The following is a 21,240-nucleotide window of genomic DNA, read 5'->3' on the forward strand; positions in this document are numbered from 1 at the left end:
GCAGCAAAAGGCTATAAGCACATTCCGTGTTTCTTGCACATCTTATGTAGAAAGATGGATCACTGAGCAGCACTGTTTTAATCAGAAATCGCATCAATCAGAAATTGGGTGGCATGCGTGAGATGAGAAGGGTAAGCAAGTGGCTTTCAGGGTGTATCCTGGAGAAACCTGCCTTTGCTAAGAAGCTTGTCAGATACCCTCAGTGAGAAGATTAGCAATGGAAGCTGAGCTTCCCTGAGATCACCATGACCAGTCTTCACCTGAGATGCTTTGCCACAGGGCAAGGCTGCTGTGTTTGAAGGCAGAGGTGGGAAGAAGCTAGGGATCTGCTGGCAATCTTTGAATGGATAGATTGGCAAGATTTCTCTCTCTCTACTTTCTCCACACCTAATGGGGCTGAGAGGCCAAAGCACTTGCCCTATCTCCTGTTATTATTATTATACCACACTGCCAGCATCCTCACATCCACTTTGGGAGCCCTGTTAGGCTGAGAATGCAGGGCAGAAATGCAAGCAATAATTAAAAGCGACAACGCACATTTGGCTGAGATGGAGGGCCACTGATCAGGCAGGGTTAACTGCTAGCATAGCAGGTTCTGCCTCTTCTGTGTGTCTGGGAATTCACCCTCCCATCTCTCTCGAAACTAGCTATGAGGAAGCTTTCTGAATGCACTGGTTCATTTGGCCCTAGAGTAGTGTAGGTGAGTAATAGGCCCATTTTTAGCACCTCTGGGATACTGCCACTTCACCTTTTATTCAGTTATGAGATGAGCATATTAATCCTAGTTCTCGCTTTGTTTTTCGGTTCTGATTTCCTTGAACCACGGTGGGGGAAAACAACTCTGTGGTTTGGGTTTTTTTAAAAAAAATAATGTAGAACTGGTCTCCCTTTCTGAATCCTCTGCTTCTGGTAACCATGGAAATGGCTGCTGCAATATGTAACCTGTTGTGGGAGCTGCAAAGCAAGGATCTGGCACGTGTCAGGCTTTCGCTGCCAGTTCTGCCCCTCTCTACCTTAGCATCTCGCGAAGGAATATTTGCATTCCAAACAGAGTCGTGGTTTTCCGCAGCCTCTCACAAGGACACTGGCCTGGGTTTATTTCCAGAGTTCACTCCTCCAAGCCTAGACAGCCTCTGACTTTTATTACTGAGGTAACTAAAGGCATGAATTTACTGGTCTCTCTTTTGAATTAGTACCCAACCTTTCCTCCCCCCAAAAACCAACTAACTAGAATATACTGCTCCTGCTGCTTTAGGTCAGCTTAATCATTCAGCCACCGCCTATTCCTGCTTTTTGTGTGCACCCAGTTCCTACAAAGCAGATACTTTGCCCATAGCTCTCATTTCCAGGGAAACCAGGCTTCTGCATGGCTGTCGTCAGTACATCCGTTCAGATAATTGGCTTTTTGATGGAGTTTCCTGATCGCTTCTAGTGAAAGCTCCATGTTGGACAGTGCAGAAAGCTGCCTTCTGTCTGGTCCGATTATTTGTCCTCCTAGCCCATCATTTTCTACTCTGCCTGGCAGATGCAGCTACAGAGCAGTCTCTTTCCCACGCCGTGCTACTTGATCCCTTTTTAAAGCTGGAGATTGAACTTTGGGCTTTTTACATGCAAAGCAGGTGCCCTACCTCTGAGCTTGAGCAGAGCTCTGAGCTCTGAGCTGCATCTGAGCCTCCCCTCATCGAACATTCTGTCATTTCTGGATACAAACTCAAGGTTATTCAGACAAGACTTGAGCCCTGTGCACAGAAGGGCTGTAGCTCAGGGCAATTTCTTTGCACACAGACGGTCAAAGGTTCAATCCCCAATGGCATCTCCGGGCAGTGCTAGGAGATTCTCCCTGTTTGAAACCCTGCAGACCTACTGCCAGTCAGTGTACAGTGGTACCTCGGGTTACATACACTTCAGCTTACATACGCTTCAGGTTACAGATTCCGCTAACCCAGAAATATTACCTCGGGTTAAGAACTTTGCTTCAGGATGAGAACAGAAATCATGCAGCAGCGACATGGCGACAGCGGGAGGCCCCATTAGCTAAAGTGGTGCTTCAGTTTAAGAACAGTTTCAGGTTAAGAACGGACCTCTGGAACGAATTAAGTACTTAACCTGAGGTACCACTGTATTCCCTTACTGGGCTAGATGGACCAGTGGTCTTGCTCAGTAGAAGGCAGCTTCCTGTATTCAAGCAGCATGTTGTAACGGGATTGGGATCAAGCTGTCCCACCCTGCCTTATCCAGTTCCAACCTGCAGGTGTTGGTCTTCTATCCACAAACAACTCTTTGTAAAAGTGCTGGCCAAACAGATGGGGATAGAGGAGCAGCCTCTCTGGAGCTCTATGGGAGATTAGGGACCTGTGCACACCAGATTAAAAGATCCGGCCACCCAGTGAGCATATTTTTTTTGTTCTGAAGAAATGGCCAGATTTTTCACTATGAACTCTTGTGTTGTGATGTATTGTGTGCCCCATCTGAATTGCCCCCTAATGATACAAAAGGGCTATCCCTGAACTAAACCAACCTTCCTGTTAGTTTCTAGAGAACTGGAGGCTAAGGCTGCATACATGCATTCATGCTTAACCACGGTTTGTTTTCCTTAACTTTGGCTGTGCTAGGTTATGACACTTTTAACCATGGCTATGCGTTGACTGCAAACCATGGCGTAAAGTCGTGATGTGAAAGGGGTTTGCAGAACACTTGTTTGGTTTTAGCCACAGTTGATTGTTTCATCTGTCTTGAGCAATGCAGCTTCCTGTCGCCTCTTGCCACTGTCTCCCTATATGTAGGGCTTACCTCAGCAAATTGAAGTAATGACTTTATTGTATGCTTGGGAAGAGAATGTGAATTAAGGCAACCAGCTGCAGTGAGTGGTAAGCCTAGCCAACAGTGCAATCCTAACCATGTCTACTCAAAAATAGATCCTGTTGAGTTCAGTGAGGCTTATTACCTGGTTGATGGGGTTAAAAAAAATAATAAGAGCTTGCTGCACAAGGCCAAGTGCCTAACTGGTCTAGCACCCTGTTCTCACAGTGGCCAGCTAGATGCCTGTGGGAAACCTGCAAGCAGCACCCAAGCACAGGAGTCCTGTCCCCGCCTGTGGTTTCCAGCAGCTAGGATTCAGCAGCATCGCTGCCTCCAGCTGCAGAGGCAAAGCATAGTAGCCATCAATAGCCTTCTCCATATTAATCCAATTATCTTTTAAAGTCACCCAAGTTGCCTTCTGTGAGACTGTACTTTCTTTTATCTGCCTTAATCTCCTAGCATTTGGCTTCAGTGGGTGGCCCCAATGTCTCACTTTATGAGAGAGGGAGAAAAACAGTTTCTCCATCCCATAATCACTTATGTCCCTTCTTACTCGCTTTGTCCCTTAAACTAAAAAGTCCCAAAGCTGCAACCTTTTGTCATAGGAGAGTCATTCCATCCCCTTGATAACTGTGGTTGCCCTTTGCTGAACATTTTCCAACTCAACAATATCCTTTTTTTAGGTGAGGCAACCAGAACTCAGATTGCAGCCCAAGTGTTCCAATGCACACACTGTTGTAGATATTAAAATGATTCTGTTATATCATTACATTAATTTAACTTTTGCACATGCCTATGCATGGATGCACCAGCCATGTGCCTCAAAATAAGAAACAGTTAAGTTTTAGATGACTTTATTTCCTCCCTTTTGCATGTCACCATTTATAAAGGACCAGCACTGTTATATTACAAGACTTTCCGGCAAGTCAAGCAAGACAATACATATATAATATAGGCCTTTCATGTTTTTTTTTTTCTTTTCCAGATGTTTAATGACAAAACTATTCATAATCAATACATAAAATACTGACATTTTTCATATTTTTTGTGTGAAGAAAATTAAAAATGTAAATACAAAATAAGCACATTTCATAAAAAAAGATTATATTTGATAGAATTAGGCTTCCTCTGTTTAATTTCAGTAAGACATAGTTAAAGTAAGTAGCAGCTTGGTTATCAAGACATAATTTTGTGCAGTCTTCTCGTTTACGGTCGTATTTCAGAAACTAAACGGGCATTTCTTCTTGGCATTTGAATCGTTGCGGGACATGAGCGTTTCCCCCCCTTTGACCATTTTATTAATATGGGATAAATGAAGCAATTCATTCACTTAAGCACAAATCCATAGCCAGACTGCAGGGCCACTGTGGTAAGCATTACGACAAAGGCCAAACCCCCCTTGGGAATATTTGCCTTGGAGGGTGCGCGAGGGTTGATTTTTGTGGTCGTCTCCTCTCTCTTTACAGTAACAGCTGTGCTCTGTGGTCTCTTTGAGTAGTTTGTAGGCATCCCACTGGTGATGCTTAAGGTCATGGGAGTGGTGGACGGTCCTACCAAGCCCATTGTGCTTGAATTCACAGAGGTTGCCTCTTGCATGTCGATGCCGTTTGTGGCTGCAGCTGCTTCGTAAGAGCTGAGTTTCTCTGTGCTCAGGTCTTCCGGGTAGAGGACCAGTGGCCTGTCCGTGCTCGTGAAGGCGATGGTTTGGCCAGTGGTGGCGCTCAGGCCAACATCCTTCATTCTAAATTGTTGGTGCACTTGTCCGGTTTGCTCCGTTGCCACTGGAGACCCAGCTGCGTCCGCCGCCTTCATTGCTTTAACAAGGAGGTGGCTCTCTGCAGCTGTGGAGAATGGCGTGGCAGCCTTCCAAGGGGTGGTGGCCTCATCTGAGCATGGCGACCCTACAACGGTAGCCCTTGTCTCTCCTATCCATTTCTGCAAATAGGAGAGGTCCTGCTTGTTATCCTCGCACGACCAGGGGTTGTTGTAAAGCGTGACGAGCTGCAGCTGAGCAAGCTGGTCGAAAGCCTCGTCAGGAATATAAGCAAACTTGTTGTTGTGTAGGTAAAGTTCGGAAAGATGTGCCAGCCTCGCCAGTGTGCCGGGGAGTATCTGTGTCAAGAAGTTGTTGGATAGATCCACTGTCTCGGTGTTGTAAGGAATATTGGTGGGCACCGTCCACAGTTTGTTGCTACTGAGGTTGAGGGACTTGAGGCTGATCATGGTGTTGTTAATCAGAACAGCCCTTTCCACCATATTCCCAGACACGTCGAGGACTTTAAGGTTCCACTGGTAAGCTGTGTCCAGCTTCTGAAGGACCTTGATGTTGTTGTGTGCAGCATATATTTCCCACAGCGACCTGGGCAGATAAGCCGGGAGGCTCTGGAGCCAATTGTGGGAAATGTCCAGGGTCCTCAGATTGGCAAACCGAGTGAGCTGGTGGTTGAGGTCAGCAAAGTGGTTATAAGACAGGTTTAAATAGGTAATGTTGTCCTGAAGTCCATGTGGCAGCGTGGTCAGGTTTCTGCTGGAGCAGTCCACGTTTCTGTCATTTCCTGAGCACAAGCACGCCAAAGGGCAGATACCCTGGACAGCTGGTATGAAGAAGAGAAGCGCCAGGACGCAGGGCGATGCCTTCAAGACCCGGTTCTCCATTGTTGCCTGGAAACAAATACATGCCAAAATAGCCAGTTTATTGCACAGACTATGAATACAATTCAGAAGGTGGTGTTTATTTTTTAAAACACTGGTTCCTTTCCAGTTGCATTTCAAGAAAAAGACCACGCATACCTACATCGCTGTGGCATAGACCTCGTTGGTGTAAAAAACACAGCTATTTACAAAGGATCTCTTCATCCTACTGTCTTGCTGTCTGGCAGAAAGAGGCTCATCTATTTCCATCTCCCTCCTTTTTCTCTCCCCCCCCCCATCCGCCTCCAGCTCCCAATGGTAGCATTCTTCCTAAACTGCTAGTCTCTTCCAAATGTTATACAATGTCTGCTTTCTGTTTTCAGCCCTTTGAATTTCATGTTTATCTATGGGGTTTTCTCCCTTCTTTATTTTACAATGGATTATTTTATAAAGCAGGGACAGCATCACTGGCTACAGAATAGTCTTAAAATCCCTGCAGCTATACATCAGTTGTTATCTGCTGTAAATAAGATAATTTGATCAAATGGCATTTTCAATTCAGACATGCATTCGGAACCGTGCAAGCTTAAACTCAGACTACTAATTGTGTTTCCCCCCTCCTTTGCCATAATATTAATCTAATTTTTCCCAAGCTTGGCAAGGTGTCCATTTTCAAACCGGGGTTTAATGTTAGGATGAGATTCTGTAACTGTCACTGCAGTAGACAGCTAGTCTAAGAAGCTGCCGAGTTATACTATATAGCAATATATATTCTCTCTCTCTCTCTTTCACACACACACACACGTACAATGTGGCAGCATTTGGCCTTAAAAGCGAATGAGAGGAAGAAAGAGCAAAAGAAGCAAACTTACCTTAGTCCCTGCTGCAGTATCAGTGCATCGCTTCCCTGAAAGACCGAAACGCAAAGGTCGGCTCACTCTCCAGGGTAGCCACAGTTTGTCTGTGGGTTGTGCTTTGCCTCCTCAGCTGCATCGTACTGCCGTTTCCAGGGGCTCTGCAACCACCTGATCAGTGCTCCATCGGAGGACTGCAGAGCTGTCGTTTTGGTGCTGACTCAAATTTATTGCAAGGGGTTGCATACTCAACAAAATGGACAGTCTTTTCTTGTTTTTTTAAAAAAGCAAAAGCCCAAGTTTCCAAACTTCTCTCCGCATGTTCCTTCCCTCCGCCCTCCCCCTGGGATGGGTCTCAGTGCATTAGGATACGACATGCATACTTTAACTGTGCAAATAGCATCCAGTCTCGATTTTTGGTATTTGTGCTAGTCATAAGCTTGCTTCAGCGTTTGACTGTTCCCGGCTGCTCCCGGCTTTTACTTTTAACCAGCTTTTGTCTTGCTGGGATTCTCTGTGTGCCTTAAATGCTGCAGCTCTTGAAATATCTCTGTGCGGGGGAGGGTGGTATTAAATATAATTGGTTTCGTAGCACTTCAGGGAAAGCCAAATATCACCTAGTCCAGCCCCCTGCTTTAGGGTGAGGCACTTCTTCTGTTGACCCATGTCTAAGAGCGTAAGGAGAGCCCTGCTGGATCAGACCACTGGCCCATTGAGTCCAGCATCCTGTGCTCCCAGAGGCCAAGCAGATGCCTCCGTGGGAAGCCTGCAAATGGGACCTGAGGCACAACACAAGCCTCCTTTCCTGTGGTTTCCAGCAACTGGTATTCAGAAGCAGGCTGCCTTCATCAGTGGAGGGAAAATATAGCCATCACAGATAGTAGCTATTGATAGCCTCCATGAATTTGTCTAATCCTCTTTTAAAGCCTTCCAGTTAGTTGGCCATCGCTGCCTTTGTGTGGGAGCGAATTCCAGTTCATTATTTTATTTTGTCTGTCCTGAGTCTTCCTACATTCAGCTTTGTTGGATGACCTGGAGTTACAGTGTTATGAGAGAGGGGGAAAGAAACTTTTCTCTATCCACTTCCTCCATTCCATGCATCATTTTATACAATGTCACCTCTTACTCACCTTTTCTCGAAACCCAAACGCTCCAGATGTTTTAGCCTTTCCTCATAGGTGAGCTTCTTCACTCCCTCGGTCATTTGGGCTGCCCTTTTCTGAACCTTTCCCAACTCTACAGCATTATTTTTGAGGTGAGGCTGCGAAAACTCCGCACGATACTCCATAGATTTGTATAATGGCATTATGATATTGGTGGTTTTATTTTCAGTTCCTTTCCTAACGAGCTCTAGCATGGAATTTGCCATTTTGACAGCTGCTGCACACTGGGTTGACATCTTCATGTCATCTTCACCCACCTAACAGATTAACCCCCATTGACCCAAACGCTAACAGAGAGACCCTGTGCCGAAATTGCCTGTCTGATTTAAGCAACTACCGAGTAAAGCCCGTTATTCTCAGCGCTGCAATCGGTTTTAATGACTTGCCAGCTGCAATATAATATAGCCACACTGAGAATTAGTGGTGCACGTGACTAATAAAAAGGTAACAGCGTGTGCTGAAAAATAAAACTCTGAAACTTTTTTTCCTTACTATGTCTTTTTTTATAACCAACTAATTCCAAGAGCAGCTTTGAAAAGACCCCATCCCTCTGTAACGCCTTGTACTTCACCTGTCTTTTCAAAGTCCCCCACATTTTTGTCTATTTTGAGTTGGCACTATTCCTTACAATGGTTGAATAGTCTTTTCCGCAGTTCTATCTGGAGACTAGACTAGGAATATAAGAAGAGTTCCGGTGGGTCAGACCTTTTGTGGCCATTTCATCTGCCATCTTTTTCCCCGCAGCAGCTTCCAGGAATCCCACACGCAGGAAATAAAACAGCAGCCCTCCCATTGGGTTTCACATTCATACTCAAAGGCAACTGATAGTGAGAGGGAGTCTGCCTCTGATCATAGAGGTTATAATGAGAATTCAGTGCTGCTTCCTTGTTCAACTGCCTGGCTAAGTTCAAGGTGCTGGTTTTGGTCTACAAAGCCTGATATAGCTTGGGACCAGAATACTTGAAAATATAGTATCACCCCCTATATTACTAATTGATCACTGTGTTCTGCAGCTGAGGGTCCCCTGAAGATACCATCTTATCAGGAAGTCCATTCTTCACAATGTATGTGTCAGACCTTTAGTGCTATGGCACCTACCCATTGGAATTCCCTCCCCTTGAATATTAAATGGAGGGCATCACTGTTGCCTGTTTGACACCTGCTGAAGACCTCGCTCTTTCAACAAACCTTTTCAGTTGAGATCTTTTCCTGACTGCATGTGTATTAGAATTGTGTTCAGGTGTTTTGATTGCTGTATCACCTGTGCCTTTGCTGCCCTGGGCTGTTTGGGGAGGAAAGGTGGCATATAACTTTTAATAATAAATAATATCAGCAACAACAATTTCAATGCTAGAGCATTTGGCCAACAGCCATTTTGTTTTGTGCAAACTGGGTGACATGTTTCCCCAACTCCCCATACAATCTGCTGCTAATTACTTTTACTGTTTCAGATTTAGGACTTTTCCTTGCTCCATATGTAAGCTCATTTGGACTAGGACTCTGTCACCTGCATTGCATTCCAGTATAGCAGGTAGTTAGGAAGCTGCCTTTATGCGCAGTCCGATCCATCTAGCTCAGTGTTCTGTTTATAGACTGACGGCGTCAAAGTGCCTCCAGAGCCGAGGGTTGCCTGGTTAGAGCCCCAGCTTCCTGTTTGAAGATTGCTTTTTAAGACAGGCATTTGGAGTTCAGGGACAATATTTTTGTAGGCTGGTAGTGGTTGGTGTTTTTTATTGAATTTGTTGGTAGATCTTGTGGGTTTTTATTTTCGTTTCGTAAACAGCCTTGTTTTGCCAAGAAAATGAGATGGCGGGGTTTTCTTCTAAGCAAATGTGATCAGGAACAGCAACTAAGTCTCATTCTCCACCCAAAGGCATCATCACTCAGCCCAAAGATTCTGGGCTTCACTATTCCTCAGCCCTGCTGTATATGTGCACAGAGGGGTTCCAGCCTGCTCTTGCCCTTTTGCCGGTTGGCTCAGCTGACAGACGTGCCAGACAAAGTGTGGGCTCTGCAAGGTGCACAGACTGCTCCAGGGAATACGGGGCTTCCACAAAGCTGCTTCCTTTACCAGTGCTAAGCAAACATTTTGCATGCAAAAGGTCTCCATTTCAATCCCCAGCATCTCCAGGTAGGGCTGGGGGAAGAGCCACTGTAAGTCCATGCCAACAGCACCAAGCTAGATAGACCAACTTTCTGACTTTTTTTCTTAACCAGTGGCCTGCAGGCTGTTTCTGGTCCACAAGATGTGTAATCCTACTATTGACTGAAAGATCCTGTGTGAATACACCTGCAACAAAATGTTGCAGTGTGGAGTGCCCCTGTTAGCTGACTCCATTCCATGCCCCCTTCCAATTGGTTTCCCATTCCTCTCCCTTCATAATCAGCCAGCATTCCATGGTCACCAAGCATGCTCAAGCTTTCAATGGACTGTTTGGGGAGTTACCCTTCAGCAAGGTTTCTTTTTCTTCTGCAAACCTTGGAATTCACCCAAGGCTGCTGTTAGCTCCCTCTCTTGTGTGTGGGTGATGCCATCTTGGCTGCATAAGTCGTGGCACTCATGCCTGAACATCAGAAATAGAAGGAAGGATACTGCCTTCTGTTACTGCCAAGGAATGCCTTTTTCAATCAATCATGTTATCCAGAGGTAACTAAGGACAGACTCGGGATTGCGACTGGAGGCTGATTAGCTATTTTATTGAGACTCTGTACGCCAGAATAGATTTCAGCAAGATCTCAGCACTGCAGAGCCAACAGCAGCCAAGAAGAGTAAAATGAGTAGTACCTTTAACACTGCACGGGTAAAATGATATGCACTGGAATATACAAACTGCACGTGGGGTGGGGGAGATTTTGCTAGCTGAACCAGGCGGAATGATGTCCTTTAAAAAGGACACAAACTCCCACCCTTTCAACTAAGACCCATGCTGAAAGTTGGGTGTTTAAGAGCTTGTAAAACCAAATACGCTCACGTGCATTAAGTATGAGCATGAAAAGGTAGCTAAAAAGGTATTAGCATCAGATTCCAAAAAAAATATTTCCAACTGCCTTAATAGGGAGCATTGTGGATATTTTCAGTGGCCCCAGCTGAGATGATACTTCATTTGTGCAGATATGAAATGTTATATTTTCTGAAGTGGTTCACAGGTGAGCAGATGTCCTTAGCAGGATGCTTAGTGTTATTTCATATTTTTATTGCACTGGCAGCCTGGTAGGCATGGTGCAATATATGTTTAAAAAAAGATGGAGAGAAGGGCTGCACTTACAGATAAACCTATGGGAAATTTGCCATGGTTTTTAAGTGGGAGGTACTGCAGCACATCCAAGGTGATCTCAATTCACTCTGCCTGGTTTGATCGGTGTGGGAACATGCTCACTTTCCCATTATACTTCAGCTTGCCAATTCATGCACCAAAATCAATCAGTCAATCGTTTTATTTGTCTGCCACCTTTCCAAAGTTAAAACCATGCTAATGGTGGTTTACAGCTTATAAAAACAATTACAGAACTACACACATAGCAATAGTAGTCATAAACAATAAACAAAACATCAAAAAAGTACACAACCAAATCAAAAATTTCCACATAAGTCGTAAGATCCAAAATAAACAGCAACAACCCTTGCCCCCAACAAAACTCCCTAAACCATACCCTGGCCCAAGATTCTGTCCAGCAGCCTCAGCTTTTGCAGCTGGAGTCATTCAGGGCCCTGCCTTTCCAGGCCAGGTGGGAAAAGACCTGCAAGGCAGGGAGCAGGTCTTCCAGGATTCACAGCCAAGATGGTCAGATAATTTATCTGTAAGCGTCAATCCATGTATCCAGAAGTGGTTGCTTTCATGATGTTACAAATTTGGGCATGACTGACTGATGGCTGCCACCCATACATCCTAACCCAATAGTCTTCGACTTTTCAGACCCAGGATCCCCCCCTTCACCCCCAGCTTGCAAAATGGGACCCATCTATTTTCTTGATAACATCTATTACAACTGATGTGTGATACAGCATCAGCATACTGAGAATTTCCCTGTCCTTCAAAACAGCAGCCAATGGAATGGGTGTAAGCAAACCTGGAGTCTGATGATGTCAGGACACACATTTTGTAACTACCTATTTCCCCAGGAGAGAAGGAGGTGGAACTAGGCTGCTTTTTCCCCATGGCAGACATACATCTGCAATAACGCCCAGTTCTGGCCTGAGTTGGTATAGTGAAATGAATAGTGTGACCCTTGGCAATATAGCTTTGTGTGGATATGGAGGAGTTAAGGTCTCAAAGCCTAATTATCTCATAGGCTGCAGGAACGAAACATGTACATTTTCATGAGCCCTTTAGAATGGAGGCAGGAAAAAATCTAAATATAGAATGGACTATTTCATGACTTGTAACTTCATGACAAGGCTCTGGTAGACCGTCACATCCTCTTATGCTAACGATTAGCAAATCTTGGTGCATCTCACCACTTAACCAATGTATAAAAAAAGAAACATAAGACCAGGATGCTGAAGTTGCAGTAACTTTTTTTTTAAGTGTTGAAGAGCACAAAGTTTAGCATTAGAATCAAGAGTTGATTTCCCCAAGGTCCACCCAATCAGCTCCGGCCAGATTCCAAAGCGAGTGTTCTTGCTTGCAGCAGAGCTTTTAATTCTCATGGATGCACTTTGCAGTAGAACTTTGAACAAGGAAACGAAAGCATCATCTAGGGATCTCTTCTGCGTACATAAGATCCCCTTGATCAAAACTGGCAGCAGTTTACTCCACTGGCTCAAATGTGCAAGTGAAAGAAATCCGAGTCACGTCTGTGTTGTAGAATTATTGGAGAGGTTCTTTCTTCCAGGGGAGGTGAAAGCGGTTGGATATTGCAGAATTTGGTCCCTGGGAAAACCGGTCATGGGGCTGAGGGTGGCTGAATAGGGGTGAGTTCACCATCCTGCTTCCCCTTGTTCTAGGATTTATATCCACAGGACACATTTCTCCTCGGCCAAAAAAGAGCGGAGTTCACCACCACCTCCCTTTGAGCCCCAGCACCAAAACTCTGTCTCCCACCATATCTTCTGCAACATAGGGCGCTGCCTTATGCTGAGTCAAACACTTGCTCATCTAGCTCAGTACTGTCCACACTGACTGACAGTGGCTCTCCAGGAGTTCAGGCAGGGATTGAACATGGGACCTTCTCCATGTGGAGCAGATGCTACCACTGAGCTATGTTCCTTTCCCCAGAGTTCTCATCCCATAATCCCCTGGGGCTTACTGTACCTGCTGAACCCTCTGAGCTTTTGGAGCTCAGTGGAACTGCTGCCTCACCTGCGTCAAATTGGTTGGCACTAAAGATGTGCTCAATGGGTTCCTGTGTTTCATTTTGTATAGCCATGTTGTGGTTACTTCTCTATAGTACTGCAGTGACGTGGGTGCAAAAGTGCTTCTGTTGCATATGATATGTCTGAACCTGCAATCATGAGTTCTGATAAAATTTGCTTTGGGTTGATAACAATAGCAAACAAAAATTGGGGTGGGGTGAGAGGTGGCTTGCCTTTAGATTTAAAAAAGGCAAAATTTGTAGGCGGGGGGGAAATTGCTATTATTTAACAAGTTATAAAAGAGCCTGTTGGAAAGGAGGCTTAATACTTAGTGGTGCCCAGGAACCAGGGCAAGACGCAGATGTTGTTGATCAGCTTGGAAACAGTGACCATAGTGCTGTAAAATTCAACATAAATGCAAGTGGTTCCCAGGAAGTCCAGCAAGGTCACATTTTCAGTGTCAAAAAGACGTCTTCTTAAAAGAGAAGGCATTGCTTAAAAGGAAGCTGCAAAGGAAGTGCCAGAAGGTTCAGATCTCTTCCGGACACTTGGAGATTATGTAAGACCAATGTAGTAGAACCACAGATAAAAAGGATGCCATGGGTTCGTAAAGGGTACAAACAAATGGAAAAGTGTTCTGATGCGATCAACTGCTGCCCAAATGAGGGTGAATAAAAAGGAGCAGAAACTCATGGAGGAAATGTTTTATCACTGCATCCCATTTGCAAAGGTTGTGTACCTCTGAAAGTCAGTTGTTTCCTTCATGCACAGCTTGTTAACTTTCTGGAAGCTTCTGGTTGATCACAGTGGGCAATGTTGATACCCTAGAAGCAGCCGGACCATTGCTCTTGAGTTCTTATGTGAAAAAAGGCAATGGCGTTCCCTTTTGCTCACAAAAAAACTAGAGCTAACAGCATTTGATAGGTTTTCGGCCTTTTTCTTTGATTGGTTTGATTCCCTAAACATTTTCCTCCTTTAAATCAGTTAGATAACAAGTCTTCTGGAGGAGGTGGTAGTAGTAGTTCTTCGCCTGGAATTTGATGGGAGAGAACTAGGGATCCAGAACCCTGGATCTCTGCAATTGGTTCAAGTGAGAGGGACTCTGTCTGCTTTGGACAGAGATCCTCATTAGCTCCATCAAGCCAGTTTGGCGGTGGAGGCAAATCAAGTGGCTCTGGACTATCAGACTGGAGTGGAACATCTATCAAGCTGCATGGTTCTTCAGAAATGGCAGTTTGCATGCTTGCAGAAGAAGCTGTTGCTGTGGAGCTTGACTGCGTGCCACTCTCTTCAGCCCCACATATAGGGGGAACATCCGGGCCTTGGCTTGATTCAGACAACTGTCCCTGCACATTTTCCAATAGCTGCGTATCCTTGTTGAATTTCCAAGGCAAGAAGGAGAGAACTGAAGTCCGCCTCGTGTCTTGAATAGGTTCTTTATCCGCAGTCGTATCTGGTACCTCTCCATCCGCAAATGGGGAACGGCCTGCCCAGTGCGGGACAGGTGCAGCGGACCTTCTCCATCGCCTCCATAGGAAGATGCCAACAATAATTACTATCATGACAGTCAGGATGACCCCAATTACTACCGCTGCTATGAAGTGTCCACCATCGTGAGGTTTGGGATCTTCTGCTGCAGGAACCTGGGGCTGTGTGGTGGGTGTTTGCTGGTTGAATTTCACAGGGTCTCCAGGTTCGCTTGTTTCGTATGAATGTATGGGGTTTTTTCCACCAGTGCCAACTACTGCAGTGGTAGTGATCAGAAGTGTAGTTGATACGTTCCACCACAGCTGCCCGTAGAAGAAAACAAGCACAATGGCTCTGGAGTCCATAGTTGCGTCAGTGCTGATAAACGCTTCTGTGGCACAAAGGGAATAAAAGGCAGTAAATTATCAGAACCTAGAGCAGGCACCCCCAAACTCGGCACTCCAGATGTTTTGGGACTACAACTCCCACAATCCCTAGCTAACAGGACCAGTGGTCAGGGATGATGGGAATTGTAGTTCCAAAACATCTGGAGGGCCGAGTTTGGGGGTGCCTGACCTAGAGGGTTGTATCCAACTCTGTTGTACTCAAAATAGATCCATTGGAGTTAATGAACCCAAGGAAGTCATATCCATTGTTTTCAGTGGGTCTGTTCTGTGTGGCATTGGATACAACCGAGAATCTTTGATTTTTAAAATAAGTAGTGTTGTTTGTAACGAAAGTGTACTGACTCGTGCTATGATGGCCAGGATTCAACTCTGTCCTAGAGAAACAAAAGTTAAAACTTTTCCATGGGCTTGACTTCCCTTACTGGGAAGTGTGAGAGTGTGAGAATTAAGTGGCCTCAGAGTTAGGTACATTTGAAGAATCTGATCATTGTACATTCCAATGTGACTAGCATGCAGAGTAAAACATGCAGATTAAAAATGTGTATTTTGGTGGGAAATACTTTAGAAGCACATATTTTGCGAGAAAACATGTTCAAAAGTACTTATTTAAACGCAAATTTTGGGGTAGATTTTTTTTCATTGCAGGTTAATGCAGAAATTACTTACTTACTTACTTATACCTAGCCATTTCCCCTGATGGGACTCAAGGTGGCTTCCATATAAAAATGAAAACCACTAAAAACATAGAAAGAAATGGAAGAGAACGAACTTATGAGTGAACACATCCAAAATAGATTCAGACCAGAAATACGTGGTTCTGTTCATTCCTAACATCTGAAGAGCACTTCCCATTCCTGTATGTATTTGTATCCCTGTTTGGAGTGTGAGTTACTCACTGGGAAGAGGCAGGTCTGGAGCAGTAACTCGTATAGAAACAGAGTAATTAGCCTGCATCTTTAAATGGGGGATGATTAATCCATTCACAACCGATAGAAAGACATGAAAGAATTCCCCTTCCCCTAACTGGGCCTGACTGAAAGAAGACTAGCCCAGAGCGAAAACAACAGAGTTTTGTGGCACTTGGTTTAATGAAGGGACATGCAGGAAGGGCTCCAGGTTTGAGGGGGCCCAGGGCAAAATGCCCTCTGGCAAGCCCCCTCATCCATTGGTAGGTGGTGAGCAGCAGTAGCATGACAAGTGACTCTGGGTGACTGGGTCGAGCTACCATTTAAATTTCCCACAGTGCTCCTGGAGTGAAGCTGCATTGTGAGAAATTAAAATGACAGTGCAATGCAGCTGCTGAGAATGCTCAGAGCACCAGGTCAGAATTCTTTTTAAGGGCAAGGCAGGCACCAGCAGTGGGTCCTGCTGGGGTGCTGAGGAACCCTATGAGTGGGAACTCTTGCCTTGGGGCAGGCCTTCTGAAGGCAATCTTAATAGCAGCTGTCCTCAGTAAAATGCTTTCAAGGTCTGTGCATCCATTTTAAAGGAGTAACATTTTAAACATGCAAACCTGAAGGGATGGAACTAGAAATCTTAACAATACGGGGGGGGGGGTCTTGGTCCAGATTGGATCCTGCAAATGTGAACCCCGCCCCCCTCTTTTGGGGGAATCTCAAGAATGAGCGATAGCATGGAATCTTTAAAGTGGAACACTGTTTTGCAACAGTTCAAATTATCTGTATATGTCAATAGCTTACATTAGCAGCTCTGAACTACACATTCTGTTGTGAAATCCTATACAAACGTGTGAGTAAGCCTCGTTGAACTAAGTAGGGCTTACTTCAAAGTAAACAGTGTTGCGGCATGAGCCTTTTTACTTTTTTATGCTATCATGAATTACTCCTGTGATGAAGGTCACTGAACTTATCTTGCTTTCATTGCAGCTCAAATTCAATTGTTGCAGCCAATTGCCCTTTAACTCCAATATACACACATATATATTTACAGACACACATAGATACTCCTTTTTTTCCACCTTTGTGTTTACTTACATAAATTTGTTGGTACTTAAGATGCCCCAAAAGTTTGTGGATTTTTTTGTTGTGATTTGACTGTTGGTTGCAGAAATTCCATCCAGAGATTTTACTAAAGATAACAAAGTTGCAAGCAAGAAAAAAAGAATTCATGCATTTGTTGTTATAATCCCAGTAGTAAGTAAAAATAAAGAATAAAATGAAGGGCGTATTTTTGCATAATGTATATATCTCTTTTGGAAGAAAAAACCCTCACTTAATATAACATTAGCCTTGCATGTGATAGGGAATGCAAAACTTTTTTTTTTTTTAAAAAGAACATTCCAAAAAGTAAAGCACACATTCCTAAGATATTCAATACCAGTTTTACTGTTCTAGAGGTGTTTTTTATCCAAAGAAGTATAATTGTGTCTTACCTGTTCGATATCGTTTCTTGTTCTAACCAGGTTCTCGTTTTTAAGTTCACATTTTAATGGTTCAAGAGCAGAGAAAAGGAAGCACAACACAACAAAGTGTTTCTAAATGGCTGGTGGTTTACACGTTGCAAAATGATCCTATTTTCACTTAAAGAGGAAGTTTATCAACACTTTTTGCAGGAAGCCCCAAGAACTGAGAAGTGATTAAGTGTGTGGACATTTTTCTCTGCAAAGGCTGTACTCTGGGCAGCTTTCTCTGTGGAAGCATTTTTCGGTGTCTAACCAAATTTTAATGGTAGCAGATGGAAATTAGAGAGTTTTTGTGCCTGTGAAGAGAAAACACAGCCAATCAAATGTTGATGTTGTTAAATTATGTGACATTTACATTGACACAAATATAGGTGCTTCTGTTGCTTTTTCTTGGAAGGCCAAGGAAATAATTGCTCGGAGCGTGCCTACACACACTCAAAGCACATTCACCCCTCCCTGCAAAAAGAATACTGAGAACTGTAGAATATCCAACAGGTACAATTCTCAGCACCCTTAATGAACTAGAGTTCTTGGGATTCTTTGAGGAACTTGTGTATTTTAAATACGGTATATAGTCACTTGCTGGTCCAGCATAGATGTTACACATCTATTTCTTTTAAACATGGTTAAAAAATTAGGAGCAGGCTGTAAGAGTGTGTTCTTCCTCCCCAAACCCTTCCATCCTCCATGTGACTCTCCTGTACCTCAGTCTTTGCCCCAGTGATACAAAGCATTGATTTAACCATGGCTTACGATATTCAAGTTCCTACTGAACCAAGGCCTTCACCCTTATTTCAAAATCAAGATGTGAACCTAGTGTGATGTAGTTGTGGGAGTTTCTGAGCTGGTCAATGCATGTTCAGATTGCCAGTCTCCGCATCTTGTGGCCCTTCAGAGCCCAGTACAATACATAGCTCAGTTTGCTAAGCCTGTGCCTGCTCAGAGAGCCAGGTGCCCGTGCAAGCCTTGCTTTTCCTTCCCCATTCTCAGCTGCTAAACGGCATTAAGGAGCAAGCTGAAGGTTCACACCGAGCATTTGCCCGGATGCGTTTCCATATGAGCAAGTTCCGTAGTGACTGTTGGCAACTGAGGCAACTGTGAACAGGAAGCGCTGTGTTCCTTTGTGGTTGCAAGTGGGTGTTGTGTAGCTCGGAGTTCTTCCTCCTCCTCTTTGCTTAGCTAAGCTGCTGTTTTTGCTTCCAAGGGGAATTTTCTTCTCTGCTTGCTTGGCTCCTTGTTGAAGGAGCGGTTGCCAGGCTCCTTGGTGTTTTCAAAAATGGCTAGGCTTCTGTTTGGATGTTCTCACTTGGTTTTGAGTAGCTGGGTACATGGAGGAGAAGTCTTCTGTTCTCCCTGCCCAAACTCTCAGCTTGAGTAGCCCTGCACGGGGAAGTTGCTGAGGTTCAAAATGACTCAGTTAGGGATGCAAATTTCTCCAGCCCATAATGCTTCATTGCACCTGTGCATTCTTGCACTTTGGACTGCAGATCTAAGCATGTTCTTGTGGTTCTTGACATGGAAGGTGGCATTTCATTTTTGGCAAGCCTCTGTAATCCTGTTGTCCACATTGATACCTATTACTATATGTGTTTGTGAGTATACATGCACATGCATGTGCATGGGAGCCGGGGATCGTTCCAGAAGCACCCATAAAGCTGCCTATTGTAAATTAGGTCGCTGATCGTAAAACTCTCTAAGTGGATCTGGTTGTGCTTTGGTTAAGTATATATCAGTTAGTAGGTTCCGGTGATCAGCTGATGGACACAGTGAATTGTCTTGTCTAAAGTGCTGGGTCAATGAGTCTCTTCTGTTTGTAGTCGGTCTTATTTTATTTAGGCAGGCTGGACTTTGTTTACTTTAATTTACTTAATTTAATTATTTATATTCTGCCCGTGTGGCTGAGTTGTCCCAGCCACTCTTGCTACAAGCATCTTAGCTCAGCTCAGGTCCTACCTGCCATCTTAACTTCCTCCTTTTCTCCTCACCTGGGTTTCAAGATGTATATTGGGTTGTGGATGGTGTTGTGCTCTCCCTCCCCACAATATTAACCCCAGCTTTGCCCCCCAGCTTCCCTCAGCTTTTACTTAGCAGTCCCTGGATAGGAGCTGGCATTAACAGTCAATATGCTTGCTCATTTTCTACCCTTCCCACGTAAGAAGTTGACTTATACTGAATCTGGCCCTTGGTCCATTTAACCGAGTATTATCTGGTAGTGGTTCTCAATGGTTCTGGGTAGGGGTCTTTCCCAGCCTTACTTGGAGATGTTGGAATTCAGTCTGGGGTTTTCTACGTGCAAATGGTGTGCTTTACTGCTGAACTGCAGCCATGTCCCTTAGCTTGTGTTGGGTTTGGGGTAGGTGGGCTTGATAAATTTATATTTCCTGCACATCAGCTGTATGATGTTGGCTAGAGCTTCAAGCCTATGTTCACTAACAACTTTGGAAGTTTGATACTAATATATAGATATTTATTTCCCAAACCAAAATCATACGTATCTTGGGTGGGGAGAGGAAGAGATCACATCATCTGCTCATTGGGGAATAAGCTGAGTCACTTGGCAGTATGATCATTTTAAAAATCCCATTGAATACTTTTATTTCCTGGGGGTGGATGGGTGGAGGGAGAGACATGCCTAACATGGAACCACCTGCTGTAAGTCTTGACTAAAAATGACTTGGCTCAACTGCACGGCAGTTCAGAAAGTCTCATGCTGTGCCAAGCACATTCAGGAGATGGATTAATCACTAGGCTAAGTATGCAGCAGCAGAAAGTCCCAGACAGATTATGAGGTTTTTCTATGGTGTCATTATCCATATGTCTTCCCCTACCCAGCATAGGAGCTCACCCCCCACATCCTTGAGTTAAATTCTTCTTTTTTGAAAATTTCACGTAACATGGAGATTGGGGCAAGACTTTGCATTTGACCTCCCCACCCCCCAGCATAGCTTTTGATCTTAAGGGCCTCCTCTTGCCTCAAGCAGTGTTCATCATGTGTGATGAAGGGGGATGTCTTTGCATTGGGGGCCGAGGGGGTTAAAAGGACACAGCCTCCAAATCTGCTTGTGTGGGAGTGAGTCACCGAACAGAGCCAGTTATTGCCGAACCTCCCATGCTTTCTTCTTTCAAAATATAGCTTTCAGCTAGGGAATAGCAGCTGCACACTTCTTATTATAGGGAACAAGTGATCAAGCTGCAGGAAAATCTTCAAAGTTGAGAACGCGGTCAGCTGGAAGGACTACTTCATAGACTGCACAATATTTAAGGGGTGGGACAGGAAGAAGCAGATGGGAGTGAGGCAATGTGTGTTTGGGTGGGTCTCCTCTAGTGCACGAATGCTGGCAGGGCAGAATGCATGCTTGCGTGTGTGACCTGTGGACCCCCTGCCTCCAAATATTGTTCTAAATAAAGTTCCCCTCTGCCTTTTGACTCAGATTTATCCTTGATTTTATCTCGGTGTGCTCTGCTTTCTGTTCTGATTCTGCCAGTTGGTTTTATTACTTGCTGGTGGTTTCTTTTTCTTTGTCTTTTAAGCCGTTCTGGGAATCCCTTTTCGGAAACTGAATGTTGGAAGATTTTTGGGCAGACCCCCCCCCAAAAAAAAAGTACTTCTTCACACATTGCAGGGTGAAACGGTGGAATTTGCTACCGCAGAATGTAGTGATGGCAAAGGTTTCTCAGGTTCCTTTCTGGCCTTGTATGTTGTTCAAGCAGGATATCTTGAAAATACGGTCTTCTGTGATATGTATTGCCTATATGTATGGTAGTCTGGTTCATAGAGTAATGGGCCTGATTCATACAGTATCCCTAAGGGAAACAAGGCAGCATTTGTGTAGGAACAATTCATACTCTTGACTCCACTCCAAATGTATTCTCTACTGAGAAATTACTAAATTGGAATGACAAAAACGCTGGAGAAGTAGAGGTTTCTATCCTGCTGTGGTAATGTATGAATTGAAGCAAAGGCACCCGATAAACAGGAAAATATTGTATTGCTCAGTAAAGGGATTAAGTGTCCATTGATGTGCCATGTCGAGTATACTGTATACCAGAGATGGGAACCTGTGGCCATTCAGATGTGCAGGGTGGTGCGCTCTACACTAAAGAAACCCCCCCCACACACACAAAATAACCCCCAACTCAAAAAACTGATGGGAGGAGGAATTTTACAGTCTCTACAGAGCCACAGGTTAGTCATCCCTGGTTT

The 21,240-nt window shown here is 44.4% G+C and overlaps 3 protein-coding genes and 1 long non-coding RNA gene across 10 annotated transcripts in view; 1 reads left to right on the top strand and 3 right to left on the bottom strand.

Moving 5' to 3' along the window:
• The window catches only part of EVI2A (ecotropic viral integration site 2A), a 242,082-nt gene that overhangs the window by 214,332 nt on the left and 6,510 nt on the right, over window positions 1-21,240 (bottom strand). The window lies entirely within an intron of this gene.
• Window positions 1-21,240, top strand: part of NF1 (neurofibromin 1) — a 162,526-nt gene that overhangs the window by 85,421 nt on the left and 55,865 nt on the right. The window lies entirely within an intron of this gene.
• On the bottom strand, window positions 3,637-6,898 carry OMG (oligodendrocyte myelin glycoprotein). 2 transcript variants are annotated; one of them, XM_081171541.1, is made up of 2 exons: window positions 6,303-6,898; window positions 3,637-5,460 (listed from the first exon to the last, which is right to left on the bottom strand). In XM_081171541.1, the coding sequence occupies exon 2, from the start codon at window positions 5,452-5,454 to the stop codon at window positions 4,126-4,128; it is 1,329 nt and encodes a 442-aa protein (XP_081027667.1). In that variant the 5' UTR covers window positions 5,455-5,460; window positions 6,303-6,898; the 3' UTR covers window positions 3,637-4,125. The 2 variants fall into 2 exon arrangements, with proteins under 2 accessions (XP_081027667.1, XP_081027668.1); XM_081171542.1 differs by lacking the exon at window positions 6,303-6,898 and adding an exon at window positions 5,590-5,704.
• LOC308573968 lies at window positions 10,865-17,538 on the bottom strand. Its single transcript, XR_014002288.1, has 3 exons — window positions 17,007-17,538; window positions 16,609-16,702; window positions 10,865-14,598 (listed from the first exon to the last, which is right to left on the bottom strand). It is a non-coding gene; the product is annotated as an uncharacterized lncRNA (long non-coding RNA).

Source organism: Podarcis bocagei, assembly GCF_964188305.1.
Source record: "Podarcis bocagei genome assembly, chromosome: 15".
Classification (NCBI taxonomy): Eukaryota; Metazoa; Chordata; class Lepidosauria; order Squamata; family Lacertidae; genus Podarcis; species Podarcis bocagei.

What these genes read in the sequence shown, in the direction of transcription:
- OMG (XM_081171541.1), bottom strand. Translation starts at nt 5,454, where the DNA reads ATGGAGAACCGGGTCTTGAAGGCATCGCCCTGCGTCCTGGCGCTTCTC.